This window comes from Pelophylax lessonae (assembly GCF_965119305.1).
Source record: "Pelophylax lessonae genome assembly, chromosome: 1".
Classification (NCBI taxonomy): Eukaryota; Metazoa; Chordata; class Amphibia; order Anura; family Ranidae; genus Pelophylax; species Pelophylax lessonae.
This window is the reverse complement of record NC_138768.1, coordinates 313,949,188-313,972,880: the sequence shown is the minus strand read 5'-3', so window position 1 is coordinate 313,972,880 and position 23,693 is coordinate 313,949,188. Positions and strand designations below refer to the sequence as shown.

General features: G+C 41.4%; 1 protein-coding gene across 1 annotated transcript in view; it reads right to left on the bottom strand.

Moving 5' to 3' along the window:
* Positions 1–1,290: 1,290 nt before the first annotated feature.
* The window catches only part of METTL17 (methyltransferase like 17), a 55,495-nt gene continuing 33,092 nt past the window's right edge, over positions 1,291–23,693 (bottom strand). The window contains exons 3-12 of the mRNA XM_082256110.1: positions 19,777–19,858; positions 16,644–16,717; positions 12,540–12,634; positions 11,157–11,227; positions 10,861–10,968; positions 10,707–10,775; positions 7,982–8,032; positions 2,399–2,491; positions 2,102–2,289; positions 1,291–1,492 (exon numbers count right to left, since the gene is read on the bottom strand). Coding sequence (XP_082112236.1) covers positions 1,375–1,492; positions 2,102–2,289; positions 2,399–2,491; positions 7,982–8,032; positions 10,707–10,775; positions 10,861–10,968; positions 11,157–11,227; positions 12,540–12,634; positions 16,644–16,717; positions 19,777–19,858 — 949 coding nt within the window. The 3' untranslated portion in view covers positions 1,291–1,374. The remainder of the gene's footprint in view (positions 1,493–2,101; positions 2,290–2,398; positions 2,492–7,981; positions 8,033–10,706; positions 10,776–10,860; positions 10,969–11,156; positions 11,228–12,539; positions 12,635–16,643; positions 16,718–19,776; positions 19,859–23,693) is intronic.

The following is a 23,693-nucleotide window of genomic DNA, read 5'->3' as shown; positions in this document are numbered from 1 at the left end:
GCCGGCAGAAGTATACCTACCAAGGGGTATAACCTTTCAGCATGCATACTCATTGGACATGTCACCCATTGAGCATATTTGGGATGCTCTGGACGGGCGTATACGACAGCGTGTTCCAGGTCCTGCCAATATCCAGCAACTTCCCACAGCCATTGAAGAGGAGAGGACCAACATTCCACAGGCCACAATCAACAACCTGATCAACTCTATGCCAAGGAGATGTGTTGCACTGCGTGAGGCAAATGGTGGTCACACCAGATACTGACTGGTTTTCAGACCCCCCCCCCCCCCCCCCGATACAGTAAAAGTGCACATTTTAGAGAGGCTTTTAATTGTGGCCAGCCTAAGGCACACCTGTGCAATAATCATGCTGTCTAATCAACATCTTGATATGACACACCTGTGAGGTGGATGGATTATCTTGGCAAAGGAGAAGTGCTCGCTAACACAGATTTAGACAGATTTGTGAACAATATTTCAGAGAAATAGGCCTTTTGTGAAAAAGTCTTAGACCTTTAAGTTCAACTCATGAAAAATGGGGGCAAAAGTGTTATGTTTATAATTTTGTTCAGTAATATATATTCTGTGTGTATATGCATGTATCATTGGAATTGGAGCACAGACATCTCTCCATTTCGATTGTATAATGCAGGTCAGTGACCTGTGTCCCCTTTCAGAAAAGGTTTAAATTAAGGGGGGTTCAGTGTGTTAGGACACACCGCACTTAATTACAGTAATGCACAGATCTGAATACCACAGTAATATATAGTGTTGCTTCTATGCACTAAAGGCTGGGAGATTTAAAACAATATTCGCAATTATTTGTATTTTCTTAAAGATTTTCAAAAACTGTCAATATCAATTTAATATCAAGTATCTGATTTTCTGGTAAAAAAAAAGTTTGTTTACAAAACTCCAGAAGTTATTTTCCTTTAGAAAAACATTTCTTATAACAGAAATTTTGAAGTCAGCATGAAATATTTTGTTTGTGCCTCAATGAGCATGTGCGCTCCACTATCACAAGTACAACAGTATATCACTTGAAGAACAGTAGATAATAATAGGTGCATGCCACCATTTCCACCAGCAGGGGGAGGAAGAGAAGTGACATTTGTTGTACATATTCGCCATGCCAGGGAACAATCTTCTTTAGCTTCTTTATGAAAAAAAATAAATATCTTCTAGTGGTGCTCCAACTGAGAAAAAAATAATTCAACAGTTTTCAGTAATCTTTTGCACAGCTAAAAAAGAGGCGCATACACACTGGATATAAATATAAAGAGGATAGTCTCAGAGGATCTTGAAAATTACAGTTCTCTGCAACTCTGTTTGCAAAAAAAACCAAAAAAAAGGATTGGTACTTTCCTCCCCCCATTATGATGAATCATTTGTCTTCTCATTTTCAGATTTGCCAGGATCAGAATTTGATGGAGAAATCAGTTGCGGTAGACGGTCTCCCCATTCACATTTCCTAGCACAGCGGTACAGATCCCTAAGAATAAATAATAATAGATAAGACCTTAAATGTTTTTTTTTCCCCCTATTGAAATACCAAACATGTTCTACTTCTCTGCTCTGTGCAATGGTTTTGCACAGTGATCCCAAACCTCTTCTTCTTGGGTGCCCCGCTGGAGCGGTCAGCCCCTCCTCTTCAGTGTCTGCCTCCATAGCAAGTGCTTACTATGGGGCTGACATGCATGCTCGATTCTTTGGCCCTGCCCCTGCTTCCTCCTCACTGGATTTGATTGACAGCAACAGGACCCAATAGCTCCTGCCTCCGTGTCCAGTGAGGGGAGAGGGAGCGCGTGCGCTCACTGCTCTCAGGCACAATGATGGATTGAGATCAGGTTTAGGTAAGTTTTAGGGGGGCTGGGGGAGAGCTAATCTTGGAACTTTTTTTCCATATTAAAGTGGAACTTGAGCCAAAAAATGAAGCCCTGCTAAATCACGTCAGATTAAGAAAGGACTCCCTGTAGCTGCACATTAATGCTGTTCCTAAGGTTGTAAGTGGCAACCTCAGCCTGGACTCAAGCCAGGCCATGCCCCAAACATGTTTTGCTCCAACCCTCAGAGCCTAGTGAGCCTCATGAGTCAAACGTACTTTCCATTTCCTTGGGGTGTTATGACATCATGGTGCAGCTTTCCATCAGAGCCACAAGTGTGGCAGTGCACATGGCGTGGTCTTCGCAGCACAGGTCCAATTACACGTGGCCACTGGTTGCCAATTTCACCCACAGTGCCACGGGAAAACACCAGAAAGGAAAACTTCTCCCAGCGCTGTGGTGGGTTCTGTAGTAAAAATAATACAAAGATACAAAATCAAGCAAAAAAAATTTAAATTAATAAGAAAAAACAAAATGTATAGGAAACTTATAAGCACAGAGTTTTGTGTTCTCACCCATCCCAGTGGTAATGACTGGTACTGCTGCACAAAATTACAGGGCACCTTGGAATTTTCAGTTAGTCTTGGACATTCCAGTTGATGAGGACACTGGTAAAGAAAGTAATAAAAAAAAGTGAAGGGATCTATGTTCAAACCCAGAATCCCATAATGGCCAAAAGGTGCTTCAACAGCATCCCTTGTGGTTTCCTCCTGCACTCCAATGTGGTTAGGGTAATTGGCTCCTCTTTAAATTGGCCCTAGTTTGTGTGCATGCATGTGAAATAGGGACCCTACATAGTAAACTCCTTGAGGGCAGAGACTGATGTGAATGCATAGCAGGGGTGGACTGGGCGGGGGGGGGGGGTGTAGGGTGGCAATTGGTACTCATACTTGCCACGGGGCTGCTCGCACACAGAGTGACAGGCATGAAGAGCTGATGCGCTGCAGGGCCCAGGGTGCCTACGAGAGACAGAACAGGGGTGGAACCTTCAAAGTGTGCATTTCCATTGGGCAGGACTCAAGGAGGGGGTGCAGCCGGCCTGGTTTCCGTCCCTCCTTCCCTGGTGTATGTGTGAGGTGAAGCTCTGCAGACAGAGAGCACCAGGGAGGTCACCTGCTAAGTTAGTTCTGTTGTGGCAGGATATATGACAGAGCACAGGGGAATCTATCATATTTTAGTAGTGGCTCCTGATCTTCTGGCTGATTGCCAAGGTAATTTAAATTTGTAACCTGCTAACTTATCATGTTTAAACATAAAAATCTATATACAACCCTAGCCTGCACTAATACTACCCTAGCCTGTCTTTATACAACCCTAGCCTCCCCTAGCCTATCACTATACAGCCATAGCCTGCCACTATACTGACCTAGCTTGGTTCTATACAGCCTTAGCCTGTGCCTTCCATGTACCATAGTGATCCTTCCTTCCATATAACATGGATCCTTCCCTCTCTCCAATCTCTCTCCCAAAAGGTTGCCTTACACTGGAGATATCAGACTGTGGCACAGCAATCTAACCATATTGTATAGGTACAAGGAAGCTCAGGTTTTCTTTAACCATGGTCCTAAAAGCCCCTCCCACTTTTTTGTCACACCCACTTCATGCAGGTCACCATCTCACTGAAGTATCCTTCATTCTCAAGTTCAAAATTTAGGAAGTATGCTGCCCCTATGTAGCCCTAGCCTGTCACTATGCAGCCCTAGCCTGCCACTATGCTGCCAAAATAATCCGACCAGGTGTATACTTGTTGGGCATATTATGTTACACAGGACAACTTCATTACTTAATTTTTACTCGTGTCATGAGTTACTGTGCAGAATGATTTTTCATGTAAATAATGTCTGCAGTCATTCTATAAAATATTGGACTCTGTGTTTACATGCTCATTGTTTTAACCAGTGTTCTATTGTTTTTGTTTAGCCCTATAACTACAGATCTCATATATTATTATTAGAGTATGGCATAAGGTTATTAATATGCCGCTTGTAAAACCATGTCTATTTTAAATGAATGCTCCACCCCTAATTAAAGTACATTCTGAATACAAAGTAAAGAAAAAAAAAAAAGGTTTCCTTGAATTTCTTTTTTTTTTTATTTTATGTTGCAACTATAGGTACTGCACAATACTACGTACAGTACAGACCAAAAGTTTGGACACACCTTCTCATTCAAAGAGTTTTCTTTATTTTCATGACTATGAAAATTGTAGAGTCACACTTCAAGAGGTAGTCACCTGAAATGGTTTTCACTTCACAGGTGTGCCCTGTCAGGTTTAATAAGTGTGATTTCTTGCCTTATAAATGGGGTTGGGACCATCAGTTGTGTTGTGCAGAAGTCAGGTGGATACACAGCTGATAGTCCTACTGAATAGACTGTTAGAATTTGTATTATGGCAAGAAAAAATCAGCTACAGTTGTGTTCAAAATTATTCAACCCCCAATGCTGTAAAGGGTTTTAGGGAATTTAGTGTACATTTGTAATTGTATTCAGAATGAAATCCTACAAGTACTTCTTAAAGAACCATATGCAACTAAAATTACATCAATTGGTTTTGTAATACAGTAGTAAATGTTTCTTTTGTGAATTCTTCATTGACACAATTATTCAACCCCTTAAAGACTACCACTCTGAAGAACAGAGGTTCATTGAAGTGTTTTCAATCAGGTATTGAAAACACCTGTGGATGTCAGGGAGCAGCAATAAAGCCTAATAAGCACCAATTAGGCAGCTAAAAAATGACTGTGATACTCAGCTCCTTCTAGACATTTACTGGTGTGGTTACAAACATGGTGAAGGCAAGAGAATGGTCCAGGAAGACAAGAGAAGAGGTGATTACTCTTCACAGGAAGGGCAATGGCTATAAGAAGATTGCAAAGATGTTAAACATACCAAGAGACACCATAGGAAGCATCATTCGCAAATTCAAGACAAAGGGCACTGTTGAAACGCTACCTGGTCGTGGCAGAAAGAAGATGCTGACTTCAACTGCTGTGTGCTACCTGAAGCGTAGAGTGGAGAAAAGTCCCCGTGTGACTGCTGAGGAACTGAGAAAAGATTTGTCAGATGTGGGTACTGAAGTTTCTGCTCAGACAATACGGCGCACACTGCGAAATGAAGGCCTCCATGCCAGAACTCCCAGGCGCACCCCCTTGCTGTCTCCAAAAGAATAAGAAGAGTCCACTGCAGTATGCCAAAAGTCATGTGGACAAACCACAGAAGTTTTGGGATAGTGTTCTGTGGACTGATGAAACTAAATTAGAACTGTTTGGGCCCATGGATCAACGCTATGTTTGGAGGAGGCCTATGAAGAAAAGAACACCTTGCCTACTGTGAAGCATGGCGGGGGGTCAATCATGCTTTGGGGCTGTTTTGCTTATGCAGGTACAGGGAAGCTTCAGCGTGTGCAAGGTACCATGAATTCTCTTCAGTACCAGGAGATATTGGATGACAATATGATGCAGTCCGTCACAAACATGAGGCTTGGGAGACGTTGGACCTTTCAACAGGACAATGATCCCAAGCATACCTCCAAGTCCACTAGAGCATGGTTGCAGATTAGAGGCTGGAACATTTTGGAATGGCCATCACAGTCACCAGACTTAAATCCGATTGAGAACCTCTGGTGGGACTTAAAGAAAGCAGTTGCAGTGAACAAGCCTAAGAATGTGACTGAACTGGAGGCTTTTGCCCATGACGAATGGGCGAAGATACCCGTAGATCGCTGCAAGACACTTGTGTCAAGCTATGCTTCACATTTAAAAGCTGTTATAACTGTAAAAGGATGTTGTACTAAGTACTAAGATTGAATGTCACTTGGGGGTTGAATAAAACTGATAATGATGTGAGCACAGAAAAGACATTTGTGGTTATTTCATTATAAATGTTATGTTATATTTGTCTGACCTACACGTGCCTCTTTGATTTAATTGTAAGCAGGATGACTGAATGATCAAAATCAATGGCAAACTGGCCAAAACAATCAATTTCAGTGGGGGTTGAATAATTTTGAACACAACTATAAGTACGGGAAAATGAGTGGCCATCATTACTTTAAGAAATGAAGGTCAGTCAGTCCGAAAAATTGGGAAAACTTTGAAAGTGTCCCCAAGTGCAGTCACAAAAACCATCAAGCGCTACAAAGAAACTGGCTCACATGCGGACCGCCCCAGGAAAGGAAGACCAAGAGTCACCTCTGCTGCGGAGGATAAGTTCATCCGAGTCACTAGCCTCAGAAATCGCAGGTTAACAGCAGCTCAGATTAGAGACCAGGTCAATGGCACACAGAGTTCTAGCAGCAGATACATCTCTAGAACAACTGTTAAGAAGAGACTGTGTGAATCAGGCGTTCATGGTACAATATCTGCTAGGAAACCACTGCTAAAGAAAGGCAACAAGCAGAAGAGACTTGTTTGGGCTAAAGAACACAAGGAATGGACATTAGACCAGTGGAAATATATGCTTTGGTCTGATGAGTCCAAATTTGAGATCTTTGGTTCCAACCACCGTGTCTTTGTGCGACGCAGAAAAGGTGAATGGATGGACTCTACATGCCTGGTTCCCACTGTGAAGCATGGAAGAGGAGGTGTGATGGTGTGGGGGTGCTTTGCTGGTGACACTGTTGGGGATTTATTCAAAATTGAAGGCATACTGAACCAGCATGGCTACCACAGCATCTTGCAGCGGCATGCTATTCCATCCGGTTTTCATTTAGTTGGACCATCATTTATTTTTCAACAGGACAAGGACCCCAAACACACCTCCAGGCTGTGTAAGGGCTATTTGACCAAGAAGGAGAGTGATGGGGTGCTGCGCCAGATGACCTGGCCTCCACAGTCACCAGACCTGAACCCAATCGAGATGGTTTGGGGTGAGCTGGACCGCAGAGTGAAGGCAAAAGGACCAACAAGTGCTAAGCATCTCTGGGAACTCCTTCAAGACTGTTGGAAGACCATTTCAGTTGACTACCTCTTGAAGTGTGACTCTACAATTTTCATAGTCATGAAAATAAAGAAAACTCTTTGAATGAGAAGGTGAGTCCAAACTTTTGGTGTGTACTGTATATGTAATTTTACATGACCAGTACGTACGTCACCATCAGGAATACTGAAATGGTGCACCCAGCAACCGTGAGACCACCCACTCAACTGTTCTCACTGCCGCAGTATGCAGAACACGAATACACTATAATCTTCCTGGGGGTGGAAGGAGCAGAGTTTTTTCCAGCAGGCTTGGCTGGTTGGGTCCACAGTAGCGCTGGCAGGGAGTAAGGAATAAGGGCATAAATGACACCTCCACTATTATTTCCTTCCAGCATCCTATGTAGCCATGGGAGGAGGCAAGGAAGAGGGAGTGGGAGGGTGGCCGAGTGGCTGCACTATGGGCCTCCGGGTTGTACTTGCCTCCTGGGTCAAAAGTTGCCAGTCAGCCCCTGATGCATAGTATGTAAAACACTGTGTAAATTGTCAGCCCTATATAAATAATTGTAAATAAAAAAAAACATTTGAAAAGGCAGGTGGCTCTCAATGCTTGGATTGTCACTAACAGTTTAAACCCCATTACTGATCAGGACCCAATTACAGTTATTGATCATGTGGTCACTAGGTCGGCCATGATAGATATAGTTAACACATGCAGGCAGGAGGTTTCAATGAGAAAATAAAAACCTTCAGCCTGCAGCTGAACATTTTCTGGTTTGTAATTGTCAGATACAATGACAGCATTGAAAAAAAACAAAAAAAAAACATTTAAAAATAGGGAAAAAAGAAAAAAAAATTTTTTTTTTTTTTACACATTTTTATACACTTTCAGATAAAATAAAATTAAAAAAAAAAAAAAAAAAAACAAAAACAAAAACAAAAAATATATAAACCCTTATACGTTCACAAAAAATAATTTAGGTAGGCAAATTAGTTTTTATCACGATAACTGATGCATGATGCCAAGTTGTCTGGTCTGGACACCACTGACTTCTTTGAAAGGTCTTTGAAAGGGTGAAGGAAAAAAATGGAATTGTATTACCACTTACTATGCTTTTTGGGTACTTTACTCCTCTTTTCCTAATACATTCACAAGCTGTACTGAATCAAGGCATATCTTACCGGAGCAAAAATATATGCTGGCCGATGGTCCCAAAGTTCTTTGTCACCTCCCTGTACCAAAACAAAAATGAGTGATATTGCTAATACAGAAAAAAAAAAAAAAAACACCACTAGTTATTACCCGATAACCGCATTTCCAGGAATCTTCCAGGAAGGTCACGAGGTTTAGGCTCCTCTTCTAATGTCAAACAGAAGCACAGAGAAAAGTTAAAAGCTCCCCACTCACTACTACCCTTCAGTATTAGAAAAGATGAACTGAAAGGCAAGCAGAACCACCCATACATAAAATAGGAACATTAGGGTGGGTAACCTACCGTCCTGGAAGATTCCTGGAAAAAGGAGTCATCAGGTAATAAATTACATTTTTCCAAGTTATCCTCCAGGACGGTCACGAAAGACTACAACAATGTATAGTTTTGGAAGGGTACAGATAGACAGAAAAACTTTAAAGACAATCCTAGACAAGACTGATAGTCAATACTACCATGTCAAAGAAGCTCCTAAACTAGATCATAAGGTGGCTCGATGACTAGTACACAGATGGCACCAGGCCCTTCTAAAAGATTGAGTAGACTGCTCTGAAACCCTGACCTGACACGTCAAGCCTTCCAGGGTTGTAGGGTATTGTAATATAAGCAAAAGTTATATGCTTTACTATAAAAGGAGATTTAGAACATGTAAAAATGGTAGATGACAGGAACCATGTCCTATAACCCCACCAGGTACAGGCCCAAGAGGGGGGGATTTGGTATGCTTGAATGTGAAAAATAGGATTGCATGCTGCCTGAAACTTCAGCAGCCAGGACCCATGAGCTATCAGTGTGCAAAAACCATGAAAGATCACATATACAAGCTAAAAGGTTGTGAATTTTATATATAAAGCCTAAGACACTTTATGAAGCTACCCTGGGCAGACCTCTGCAACCAAGATGTCTTATCCTTAAACACTATGTTTACATGTTATCTGTGTACATTTATGCATAGAGACAGCCATACTGCAGAATGCAGTTCTTCTATGCATGAAGGTAAAAAAACTTTGTGTGTACATCAGCCTCCCTAATACTTACCTGAGCTCCCTCTCGATCCAGCGATGTGCACAAGAGCATCGGCTCTCTGTGGACTCTCCCTCATTGGCTGAGACAACAGCAGGAGCTCTTGGCTCCCGCTGCTGTCAATTACATGCAGTAAGTCAACCCAACCACGATAACCCCCAAGTCTTGCCTGGCCACATGGTTATTCCCCTCACCATGCACAACGCCTAGGCCTTCTTCCTGGGCACATACAAGCTTGTCCAGCGTGCATTCCAATACGTGGAAGTACACACCCTCAAAGGGCAGGACCTACAGAGCCCTCTACCAGACTTACCTACTAACCTGTCAAAGTCTTAGTGACTGGCTTCGGATAAGTTGCCACCTAGGCTTGATTCTCCAATTCTGGAGGAACAGGTCCAGCCATGAGAAAATGCTGCCGTTCAACATCCCAACATCCTCTCCACAGGAAGTGGAATGCACAACCCTGTGACATCAAACCCCCCCATGCACCTGCCTAGGACTAACAGAACATTTGTCCCATTCCATTCGCAAAAATGCATACCTCACCTTTCCTGCTGGCGTTTACTACGGAGCCCCGGTAACAGCACCTCACCTGCCCACTGGAGCTCCCCAAATAGACCTCCTCAGCCCTGTGCAAGCTTTCGGCAAGCCAGAAGTCTAAGCAGGAAATGTTGGGGTAAGGAGAACCGAAGGTAGCAAATCAGGGAGGGAGGATGTAGCATAAAGTGGCACTTGGCACAGGACCACTTCGCCTGTTAACACCAAAAAAAGTCTGGAGAGTCATTCTCAGGACAGAAAGAAAGGTTAAAACAACAAATTGATGTTGCTGTGCATGCATAAGTGCAGGAAACACAAGAACTGAAGAGTAGTAGTGGATGGGAAGCATTTAACTTTTCTCTGTGCTTGTATTCCTTGCAGAAGGAGGAACCAATCTCTCAAGTGATCATCCTGGAGGCTGACTTTGGAAAGCAGGGTTAATCCATGTAACTAAATCAAATTAATCAAATGCTTTGAGTGCCAGGAAGACACATCTAATTTTAGTGACTGTGGCATAAAATTTGATTTATTAGTTATGGGTGTATATTATCAAATCTAGATCAATAATACAGTATGTAAAAATGTAAATAGTCATATCATCTCCTTGTACTGTGCAAACTTCAGTATAAAAATAAACTCACTGCTGAACCCTCGTGACCATGGCTGCAACAATTGTTTTGTAAATGGTATACGAGTAAAGAAAAAGCAGATTCTGAAACAAAGATTTAGACCTGGTTCACACAAGTTGCATCTGAAATTGCACTAAAGTCACACAGAATCACATAGCAATAGAAATCACATTGTTTTCAATGACGTCCGTTCACATCAATGCGACTCAGCACAGAGCAATTTTGGAAAAGGTTCCTGCACTACTTTGGTGCGATTCCAGCACTATTTTGGCCCCATAGAATATGCAAACCACATCCAATTAGTGTTCAAGTAGCACTATGTAACTGCACTGAAAATCAGATCAAAATTGTATCGCAGCAGTGTGAACCTAGCCTTACGGTTACAAATCTACATAGAAGTTTTTTTTTTTTTTTATCAGGTAACACAATGATATAGGTCCCAAATAACACAGTAAAAAAAAAAAAAAAAAAAAGATTTTTTTGTTTTTTTAACACGTTGACACTTACTCCTAAGACAGTTTCTCTAGCTTCCATTAAAAGTTGATAGCCTTCTCTAGTGCCATTTTCCACCAGCACCTATAAAGCCAGGAAGACAAAGCCAAAGATAAAGAGGATATATGGATATAGAGCTGCAGTTATAACGTAAAAAATGTACACAAACCAAGAAACCTCCTGTTTTTCTCCATAAAGCCTGGATGGTCTTTTGTCTTTCAAACAAGTTGGGAAGCTCATTTAAGGAGAAAGCAGAAATCACCAAGTCAAACTGCACCTGAAAAAGAATGACTGTATCAGGGTATGATGGCAAAAACACTGTGCGTCTGCATTTGAAAATGGAATGAGAAAAAGAAAGCATAATCTAACAGAGCGCAGAAAAAAATATGCAGACCTGGGGTGTAGTGCTTTCAAATGTACAAAGATCAGCTACGGATATACAGAGAAAAAAAGAAAAACACATACCTTGGGAGAAACTGGCAAAAACTGCCTAAAATAAATGCCATTGATATGCATATCGCCCGTCTCTTCTCCACCTGCCAACACAAACAAACAGAAAATATTAAAGTGGATGTAAACTCCATTTATGAAATTCGACCTGGGCACATATATCTGTAGCGTTCACTTATCTCTCTCCAAAGCACTAAGCCCCATGTCTTTCTGCTGCTCCGTTCCACTGTTATCAGCATAACTTTTAACAAGTTCTCCGACACAGGAGATAAAAGCAGCTGAAAATGTGTCCAGGTGGATGCATAGAGACAGATTAGCAGAGAGCCGGTCTATTCACGGCACAGCTCTGCACGTTTCTTCCTTCCTCTGCCTATGTGGGGGGGGGGGGGGTGTACATTTCCTCCAAACAGCTGTCACACAGTGTATGCCAAGACTCCACACCCACTGCTTGAACAGGAAGAAAAAATTCCAACACAATGTTCACTTTCTAAAGCTGAGGACAGCAGATATACAAATAAAAAAAACTTATGTAGGAGGATTTGTTTAATCTCTGTGAATCATCTGAGGCTGTTCACTTCACTGGGTATATGTGAGGGTTTACATTCACTTTATGGTTAGTACATTTTATGAACAAGATATTTTTATAGTCCTTCATCAAAAATGATTTGTTTGGATTGCTGGTGGAGGCCAGTGTTAATTTTGGCAGCAAATTTCAATTTAGTTTTAGTCTTAGTCTTAGGACTAAAATGGCATTTTAGTTTTAGTCCCATTTTAGTCTTCTGCAAGTGTTTTAGTTTTAGTCGTATTTAGTCGACTAAAACTCCAGTACATTTTAGTCGACTAAAACGTCCTACATTTTAGTCGACTAAAACTAATTTTAGTCATCTATAATCGAATGGGTGTAGTTCAATTGTAATTTGTAATGCATTATTTAAGCATTTCTCTATAATTTCCAAACTCATTATATACTACTGCTGGTCCTGGAGTGAAAAATCGAATATGTTATTATTTATGGTGGTATTAAGCTTTCAGCATGCACCAGTGTTAATTTTGGCAGCAAATTTCGATTTAGTTTTAGTTATAGTCTTTTGACTAAAATGCCATTTTAGTTTTAGTCGTATTTTAGTCATCTGAATTGTTTTAGTTTGAGTCATATTTTAGTCGACTAAAATTGTGTTAATTTAGTAGACGAAAACGTTTTAGTCGACGAAATTAACACTGGTGGAGGCCAAATATAGCAATAACATTTTAGAAGTTAAAAGGCACTGGATTAATGTGGCAGAGCTGCAAAGATAAGCATGACTTTATATTAATGCCTATTCTCTTTGCCCTACACAAAAGACATCAATCTGGGGAGAGGTTGTCTAACACAAAAATATTCAGGACAGAGAATCTTACCTCTCAGAATTAATTCACTGAGTTGGTTCATTATTGCAGAACTATCTACACACACATATTCTTTCAGACTGGTACCCCATTTAGCATGTGCTGCCCTGAAATACAATAAACACAGAAAACCTATAATGTCAAATAGGAAAAAAAAAAAAATAACTACAGTATAATGAACTATGTAAAATTACCATTCCTGAATTTTCCTTTTATCTTTGAAGATTATATGCAGATCTTTGCATATATCAATATTGGTGGTATCTGGTGGTAGCTGTTGGGTTTCAAGTAGGCCAATTCAACAGAAGCCAGATGTTAGGCTGGCTTCTGTCAGACAGGCTGCTGTACACACTGTCAGAATATTCGGCCCATGTGTACCAGCCTTAAGAAGGCTGCTTAAAAATGCACCAGAACCTCTAAGGCTGGGTTCGCATTTATGGGAATTGGACACGTTTTAAACTGCATCCAATTCACATGACCATGACATGTGACCCTTCTCTCAATGGAGTCGATTCACACACAAAAAAAAAAAAAAAAAAAAAAAAAGGTCCTATATATGTTTTTGGTTCTGGTTCAGGTGCAAATTCAGGAAAAAATTTGCACGTGAATCCCACCTGAACTGGTGAAGAGAAAAGCACCAGACCCCGAACTGCAAACCGCAGCCAGGCATATGTGAACCCAGCATAACTGTCTCCATGGTGGACACTTCCAAAACCAATGTCAAACTATGAAATTGCTTAAAGGGCAAGTGACAACTGAATCTACATAATGATTGTATGTCTCCGCTTCCCATATATTTTTATCCAGTTGAAGATGCCTCAACTTTTTTGTGACTCACCAATCTAGCCCTTCCAGCATTCTAAACTAACTATGCAACTGCTTATTTACTGTATTCATGTAGCAGGTTTTCCAGGCCTGTGGCCTGAGGTGGGTCTGCCATTGTTACCGGTTATCTCTCCAGGCCATGAGAGCTGCGGCCCTGGGTGTGAGAACTGAGACATTGACAACTCAGGCATCTTGTTTTGGTTGTTTTGTTGTAGTTTTTGGGGATAGGAGAAGGGAATGAGTGGGATACTCCTTTGGCTCGACTATGTACAATTCTGGGACTTTTATAGCAAAAATGCCCGTTAGCGCCGTCTTGACGCCAGCCGACGCTAGCCAACGCTTACAAACACACTGTAGCTGTGCTGGAACTCTGACTTAAGTCCAGAAGATCCAGGACTGTATAACATTGAACATCTGACACTGCTTGCACTCAAAAGTCACTGACTACCCCCTCCTGCTTTGCTCTAGCTTGTGGTAGCTTGTTGTGAAATCCTGTATGGCTGCAACTCTCAACAGGTGCACTCACACTGTGCACTTTCTCTTCAGGGCCAAACTGCAGGCGCCCCCTTTAACACTTCAGGGTCCTCTGACTAGGTACTCCCTCTATCACTTCAGGGTCCTCTGACTAGGTACCCCCTCTTTCCAGCTAGCCGATTCTTGGATCCTAGAACCTTCTCCGGAGTGGTCCCCACTGACTTTAGGCAAACTCCCAGGGGCAATCCTCAGTACTCACGACCTGTGTAGGTTTTCCTGGGACTGGTTCTCGACATACCGGATCCCACTCAGCTCAACTCCGCACTCTCTGGATCTGCAGGCAGCACCGGAGACATTTGCTTCCACTGACAGGAGGAGAGACAGCCGTTCTCTTCCTCCTGAAACTCTGCTTCCCGCCAAAGACAATGAGTCATGCACTCCCCTCAGACTTATACCCACTACCAGAATCCTTTGCTGCAGAATCTGCCTTCTGCGGTAGTAACAAGCCTGAATGGGTCCCTGATTGGGTTTTCTCCACTGTCCTATGAGAAGCCTCTCACAGAGCCAGTGGAGAGACTCCCCTCTCAGCAAACACACCTGGAAACCATGACACCCCCCAAAAAAGAAATCATGGCCCTGTTAGGCAGACAGGGTCCACTATGCATTTACCTAGCACCTACCTGTAGGGTGTTACATTTATATAATGCACGTCAAGAATTTTAAATAAAAGAAAAAAACGGTCATAGAAATCTGAATGTACTGCATATCAGCCTTCTTTCACTAAAGCATATACCATGATAAGTGCAATAATGCATAGTGTTTGCATGATCTGGGAGATAGCAGTATTAAACTTTGTTAACTGGACTATTTCAATAAAGGGATTACGGCTTATGCAACAAGGAGAGGCATTTAGCAACGGTTATTGTGTAATGCAGAAAATAAAGGAGACTTATCAATAGTTATTTTCCAGTACAAACATGTCCGGTCTGATATTCTATAATGTTTTAGTAATTTTCAGAACTAGCACTGTGTGCTTTTGTGTGATCTCAGATATGATTATTGTATCATAATGGAATAAAATATTTGATAGAGGTAGGAGAATTTTAGACTATCCTGAATAATGATTTTTCTAAAAACACAAATAAGTGTTATTTTAGTGAACTGAGACTATTGTCTGACGTGATTGTGCTAAAGAAAACACCATTTTAAAAAATGAAACTATACAAGTTTAATTTTTATGATTTAAACACAGTAATACCTATAAATTTAATAGAAAAAGAAGGGTGAATATCACCTAGCAATTGAAAGATTGAGATACTCACTGACTCACCAATTAAGTGTGGTATATGCCTAAATAAGATACTAAAAAAAAAATAACCCCCCCCCAAAAAAACAGCTGAATAGTAGACTGTAAAAAGTAGGCAGTAAAGTTAACCACGCAGTGTAGTATGCAAAATAGGTTTAATGAAAACTCACTTAAAAGTTCACTTCCACTTAGAAAAAAATCCACTGCCTTCCAAAAAAATTAAATCACAATTAAACATGCAAACAACAGTGTTAAAACAATCCGGTTTGTTGCCCAGTATGGTAATAGAAACCAGATAGCCTACTTAAAAAGCTAGCAACTTGATAAGGCCCTAATTGGCACAGCTTAACACTGAATCGGCAATTAGGTCATTGATGGGTAAACCACTCAAAATAAAATATCCATATAAGGAACCCCCCCTTATATGGATAGTAGTAGAACAACGCTAAATGGTGGCTAAAACCCATTAACGGAATGACGTCATCGTACCCGGATGCGAAACCAAAGTGTGTCCCCATGCCGATCTACACACTCCGAAGTAGTGGAAAATAGCTGGCCAGCTTCATACACATTGTGTGATGATATTTCAGCATCTTGGAGGAACCACAGAGATTAATAGCCACATCAGTCTAGCACTTAACTGCCATCAGTAACCTGGACATACTTATGAGAAGCGCTGGAAACCTAAGACACTTTAGGAAGATGAAGCAGTAAGTAGATTCACATCCTAGAACGATATCCCGCTGCTCTGCTTTTACCTGATTTGCTCCCTTCCTGTCTGTCTGCCTATATCTATGCTTCTCACTACTTACACGCATGAATTGTGTATCACCAGCTTGCTAACTGATTGCTTTATGGCTAAATCTCTATTCAATACCAATAAACACTATACAGTAAACCCCCCTCCATTGCGGGGGTTACGTTCCGGACCCAGCCGCGAAAAGTGAAATTCCGCGAAATAGAAAAACCCTATTAAAATGCATTGTAGGCATGATTTTTTTACTGTCACTGTACATGTAGAAGCATTTTAAGGTCTTTAAACACACTTTTAAAACAATAGAAACTCATTTAAACACATAAAAGATACTGAGAGACATAGCAAGAGCTATGGAAAACACAAAAATCTTTCATTTTTAATGATTTATATAGTAAAATAGCATTACAAAAAAAACCGCGAATTACCGGGACCGCAAAAACTGAACCGCGATGTAGCGGGGGATTACTGTACACCAGAAAACTATCACTTTGAAGGACTCCTGCAATAAAGCAGTAAGCAGGGAAACGATTGAACAGCGACGCTGTAATTACAGACCTACACATCTTCTCTAAATACCTGCTGCTAGCGGTTTTCATATATTTCTGGCTGCTTTGAGCTTTAAGTCACTATCTGCTGCTTGCTATATGTTACAGGAAAGGTCACTGTGTTGAGCTTGAAACTTCTTTTGCATAACACACTGCGTGGTTAACTTTACTGCCTACTTTTTACAGTCCGTACCTATAATTATCCTCACCATGACACTGATCCAACACCAGAGCCGAAGTCCAACAGAGTCTGCGGCTTAAAATCAGGAACACGCTGATGTATCTGTAAAGTACACAAGGCATAAAAAACAGGATAATAAAATAGTTCAATTTGTCTAAAAGTACTTATTCACTACATCATGAGATTTCATTTTCTTCCCTTATGTGCATCAATATAAAACACAGTATACTGTACTTCCTTTTTAGTAAGTTGATATAAAATACTGCATATGAATATTGAATATTTTTATGAAGAATGAATTTTATAAATGTGTCACAAAAATGAAAAATCAAAAACCAATAAAGAAAAAAAAAAAAAAAAAATCATCAGTAGAAAAATATAGCAAAGTGCAGAAAGAGCCTAACCAGGACTGACTAGGGTTCACCAATGGTTATTGGAGGTTAAAAGAGCAGTTTATTTACCTTGCAAAGTTGCTTAACTGCTTACCAACTGCATCACGAGGATGTACGGCGGCAAAACGGCTCTCCTACGTCAGATCACGTACCTAGTGCATGATTCGGCACTTCCGGGTAGGGAGTGCGCACATTGCTTCTGCTGTGATTTGTTAACAGCAGAAGCCGATTAGTGGGTGCCAGCAAACAGATGTCCACCGGCACCTGCCGATCATCGTGAAAAACACACAGACCGGAGCTCTGCTTGTGTAAACAAGGCAGAGAATAATTCTGACGGGGGGATGGAGAATAAATTTGGTATGAGCCTCAGAGGTTTAAACACACAGAAAAGATATAGGGGGAACCAGCATCCTAATATCAAAAGTGGAAGGAAAAAAAAAAAAAAAAAAAAAATCACTTCCTTAGTGAAAGAACCAAAAGTACACACAAACACTGGGTAGGCACAAATTGTGCAAAAGGGAGAGCTGGGAAAGTGGAGATTTGTGCAGGGGTGATAGCAGGAAAGGGGGTGTGCAGATTGTGCAGAGGCGATAGCTGTGAGGATAAGCTGTAGCTGGGGGTGCAGAGGCAAGTTGTGGACTGGGTGTGTAATCTGTGAATGGAGGGGTGCAGAGGTGAGATGGAGTACAAAAGTGAGTTGTGGACAGGGGTGCCAAGATGAACTGAGGATGGGGAGGTGTGTAGGTGAGCTGTGGAGTTCGGGCGCAGAGTTGAGCTGGGGATGGGGGGAGCTTTGGTGCTTCCCTCAAAGGTTACTTTGAGGGAAGTGGGATTTTTGCTTGGAGAGGACAATGGAAATTTGCTGGTGGGGGGGGGGGGGGCAGCAAAGTATGCAGAGTTCAGTAACCAAGAGTATGTAATGTATGGCAGGGCATTCAGGGTGCAACAGTGAGGATTTAGTAAACTACCTTGTACATTACCTAGTCATAACTGTATTCTGTGCTGTACATTACATACCTCTTACAGTCATATGCTACATCAACCACTTCAATACAGGGAACTTTTCCCCCTTCCCGTCCAGGCCAATTTTCAGCTTTTAGCGTTGTTGCATTTTGAATGACAGTTGCATGGCCATGCAACACTGTACCTACACCAAATGTATGTAATTTTTTCCCCACAAATAGAGCTTTCTTTTGGTGGTATTTGATCACTGCAAGGATTTTTCTTTTTTGCTACACAAATAAAAAAATACAGAAAAGTTTGAAAAAAAAAAAAAAATGTTTACGTTATAAAATTTTGTAAATAGATAAATTTTTTCCTGCATGGATGAGCACTGATGAGGCAGCAGTGACAGGCATTGATGAGGAGGCACTGATGGGGTGGCACTGATATGCAGCACTGATTCTATTGTTCCTATTAATGTGTACTGTACATGTTTATGGCTACTGCACCCTGTATGATATGCACAATACATACTCCTGAGTCTTGTATTCTGTGTGCTTCACTTTTCTGAACCTTGCACATTCTGCAATACACAGTTCTGAGCCTCAACCACACCCACTTTTTTGCAACTGTGTAATTTTCACCTCTGAGGAAGGGTGACTGGGGGCAGGGTTGTAGAAGTGTGGTTGGGGCAGGGAGTTGGCCGGGGAGGGTGAGTTTCAGCGCCTATTCTCTGCGAAAAACTATAGCACAAAAAATAAAAAAAGCAGTGGTGACCAAATACAATCAAAAGAAAGCTCTAAATTGTAGAGGGAAAAAAAATATGACAAATTGTATTGGTGTACAGCGTCACATAACCGCGCAATTGTCAGTTAAAGTAACGCAGTGCACGATCACTAAAAATGGCCTGGTCATTAGGGGGTAAATGTTCCGGATGTCAAGTGGTTAAACTGACCTCATATGCAAAAGGGTGCCCTTTAATCTGTTACGAATGAACCAAAGTTGTTACAATGTACAACGCTACATTAACTCCACGGCCCCTTTTACAAGGGCATTCCAATTTGGTGCATCTGTCAGTTTTTCAGGCGGACCCGATTTGTAAGATCCGTTCATCCGTATGAACAGGCAGATGTAAATCCCCCTCCTCTTCCGTTTATATTGAGCAAATTTGGAGGTAGTCGGCTGAAAGGGGACTTCTAGACATTGCAGACACTGCTCCTGTGATACAAAACAAGTCCAGGCTGACATTTGTGACCAGAGAGCTGCAGGGGGAAGAAAGTTTTTCAAGCACAAGTAGGGATGTACGGATACCAGTTTTTTTTAAGAGAGTACGAGTACCGATACTTTTTCAAGTACTTGCTGATACTAAGTACGATACCCATTTAGTGTCAGTTTTTTTAGGGCTTGTTCACACAGTACATGCATGAAAACTGCACATGCAGAGACACCAGTTTTACATCAGTTTTCATGTGCGTTTCAGTGAGTTTTTACAGCCGGTTCTCATATGTGCTGTGTGATTTCAGTCGGGTTCAGGTGCAATTGCTAATCGCATACACAATTCCCACTGGAATCGCATCTGAACCTGGCTTTGAAATCGCACTACAAGCCGGCTCGCACATACAGTATGTGAACTGAGTCTGAAGGTATCAGTTTTAGTAATCTGGAGAATTTGAACGAGTACAAATGCTCAGTATCGGCACCGATATTGGTATCGCTGCAAGGCTAGGCACAAGTTCAGAACTGGTAATGTAATAAATGTAAAAGTGCAAATTTACAGAGCAGGGACCATTTTCTGCTATTCATATTGAAGTAATTTCACCATCTCACCTCTTGTAGAGCTCTTGTTACTGCAGCATATCCTCCATCAAAGCGTGCAGCCAAATACACCAAGCCAATCTGCTCTGTGTAACTACATTAAAAAAAACACAATGAAACGTAGGGTATACAAAAAAAAAAAAAAATAAATAATAATTAAAGTACACTATTTCATAACCTAGATGCTGTAAAAGTATTAACACACATAGTAATGTACATGTCATATTGCAAATTTGCCTGCAAACAGGCTTTCAACAGAAGAACTCTAAAGAAGAAAATTAGCTGTGAGGTGTAGAGTGCACAATATTCCCCTTGGTGCTCACTAATTTAAAAGACAAACACCTAGTGCTTCCACTGTCAAATCTAGTCTGTGCAAAGGGTAATCACAGTGTATATTTTAATCCAACCGAATAAAAAGGAAGGAAGAGGGAGAGAAAGCTCCAGGTCTGAATGGACACACAAAGCAGTGGCTCGGGTGCCCCCACTCGGCAGGAGCGCAGGCGAGACTCTAGAAGAGGACCTGGGTTGCGCTGTGCAAAACAACTGCACAGAGGTGGCAAGTATAACATGTTTGTTATTTTTAATCAAAAACAAGACTTTAAGTCCCGGTTCACACTTCTGCGATGCGGGAACGCTGGTAATATGCAGCGTGTTCCCGCATCGCATCCGCACATCTGGCAGTTCACACTGCCATATGCGATACGCAGGGGGGTGTCAATTAAAAGTTAACGACACCCCCAGTTGCGATCGCATATCGCAGTGCGATCTGCAAGTATGCACAGAATCCGATCGCACAAGTGTGAACACTGTGCGATCCGATTCTACTGCGGCTCAAAAAAAGCCTCATGTGCGTGCTTGGTGCGGATACAGTGCGAATTCAGCCAAAGTGTATGGCTGAACTCGCATCCGCACATCAGATCGCATGTAATTTGGAGCAGTGCGCTCCGAATTACATGCGATCTCCGCAAACGCGGAAGTGTGAACCGGCACTTCCATCACTTTAAAACTGGCCATACACATATAACATTTTGCAGTGCGAACGACTATTCATTGCTCCATAGCGACTTGTCCACTAACTGATAGAATAAAATATTTTCCATGATCAAAAGTGAACGGTCAATAACATCATATAGGATTCCAGTTTACCTACATTGCCAGGACATGCGCAATACAAGACAGAGGATCTTTTGTTTAGAATATAAAACACACATACATACAGTCAGGTCCATAAATATTGGGACATCAACACAATTCTAATCTTTTTGGCTCTATAATGGATTTGAAATGAAACGAACAAGATGTGCGTTAATTGCAGACTTTTAGCTTTAATTTGAGGGTATTTACATCCAAATCAGTTGAAAGGTGCAGGAATTACAACAGTTTGTATATGTGCCTCCCACTTTTTAAAAGGGACCAAAAGTAATAGGACAATTGGCTGCTCAGCTGTTCCATGGCCAGGTGTGTGTTATTCCCTCATTATCCCATTTACAAGGAGCAGATAAAAAGGTCCAGAGTTAATTTCAAGTGTGCTATTTGCATTTGGAATCTGTTGCTGTCAATTCTCAATATGAGATCCAAAGAGCTGTCATTATCAGTGAAGCAAGCCATCATTAGGCTGAAAAAATTCTTTCCCTGGTGAAGAAAACACCCTTCACAACAGATGGCCAGATCAAGAACACTCTCCAGGAGGTAGGTGTATGTGTGTCAAAGTCAGCAATCAAGAGAAGACTTCACCAGAGAGTGAATACAGAGGGTTCTCCACAAGATGTAAACCATTGGTGAGGCTCAAAAACAGGAAGGCCAGATTAGAGTTTGCCAAACATCATCTAAAAAAGGCTTCACAGTTCTGGAAAAACATCCTATGGACAGATGAGACCAAGATCAACTTGTACCAGAGTGATGGGAAGAGAAGAGTATGGAGAAGGAAAGGAACTGCTCATGATCCAAAGCATACCTCCTCATCAGTGAAGCATGGTGGTGGTAGTGTCATGGCGTGGGCATGTATGGCTGCCAATGGAACTGGTTCTCTTGTATTTATTGATGATGTGACTGCTGACAAAAGCCGCAGGATGAATTCTGAAGTGTTTGGGGCAATATTATATGCTCATATTCAGCCAAAGGCTTCAGAAATCATTGGACGGCGCTTCACAGTGCAGATGGACAATGACCCGAAGCATACTGCGAAAGCAACCAAAGAGTTTAAGGAAAGAAATGGAATGTTATGCAATGGCCAAGTCAATCACCTGACCTGAATCCGATTGAGCATGCATTTAAACTTGTTGAAGACAAAACTGAAGGGAAAATGCCCCAAGAACAAGCAGGAACTGAAGACAGTTGCAGTAGAGGCCTGGCAGAGCATCACTAGGGATTAAACCCAGCATCTGGTGATGTCTATGCGTTCCAGACTTCAGGCTATAATTGACTGCAAAAGATTTGCAACCAAGTTTTAAAAAGTGAAAGTTTGATTTAGGATTGTTAATCTGTCCCATTACTTTTGGTCCCTTAAAAAGTGGGAGGCACATACATTTCAAATCCATTGTGGTGGTGTATAGAGCCACACAGATTAGAATTGCCTCGATGTCCCAATATTTATGGACCTGACTGTATATACACACACTTTGGTTGAAACAGTAAAAGTTTTCATTTCGGATCCATCGACATTAGCTGGACCTAAAGTCGAGTCCACTAATGGCACGAATGTTGAACCAGCTTTCTGAAAGCAACCAGTTTCAGCCGAAATCCTATATGTGTATGGCCAGCTTAAGAGTTACTTTTAGACTACAGCACACACCTTAAGATGGCCATACCTGTAGTGATTTGTGATAAAATTAGGTACGCTTTTCAAAATGATCACAAACAAGAGATTCATTACAATTACAATAACATTTCAGCCAACGCAAAACACAAGATATTGTTCCATACTTACCAATCAACTTAAAATATCCCAAAAAAAAAAATTTATATATATATATATATATATATATATATATATATATATATATATATATATATATATATTATATTTTTAGTAAGCCCAAAACGTAAATTATCTAATAAAAATGAGCACTCGGTGTCGGTCCACTGTGTTCCGGATGCATTTCTGCATGCATGTTTTTGATGCATTCTGGTATGTTTTTTCCCCCATTTTTCTTCATCTCTATTGAGGACATATGTGTTCCAGTGTATTTCTGATGCATTTTGCCGCATTCCAGATGCATTTAAATACAGGAAAAAATGCCACATGTTCTACTTTTGTTGACTGCAGTGGTGTGAACGGGTCATTGGAATCCATGTTAAACATTGTGCATGCATTTTTTATGCTGAAGAAAAACACAATGGACTGCATCTGGTGTGAACCAGCCATTAACCGACCCATTCTTCAGAGTGTTAGGGTCCTTTCACACGAGAGGTGCGCTCGGCCGATCTCCCATACATTGATCCCCGCTGAGCAGGCAGATGACAGCTCAGTCCCTGCAAAGTAAGCGGAGATGGAGCTGTCATCCGCCTGCTCAGCGGGGATCAATCTATGGGAGATCGGCTTGTCCGTTTTCATCCCATCCTCCAGACGGATAGAAAAAATGGATTTCTTTCATACAGACTTACCTGTAAAATCCAAGTACATCACAGGACACAGAGCCATAAATCATAACATATGGGTTATATAGCTACCTTTAGGTGAAGGACACGTTCAACCAATCAGAAAGGATGCCCCCCTATATAACCCCTCCCACACAGGAAGTACCTCAGTTTTGTAGCAAGCAATAAAGACCCCATAGAAGAGGGGAGGGACCTCTGTGTCCCACGATGTACTTCAAGAAATGGATTTTACAGGTAAGCCTGTTTTAAAAAATCAATTTTTCTTTTCGTACATCACGGGGCACAGAGCCATAAATCATAACATATGGGATGTCCCAAAGCAATGCAACTGG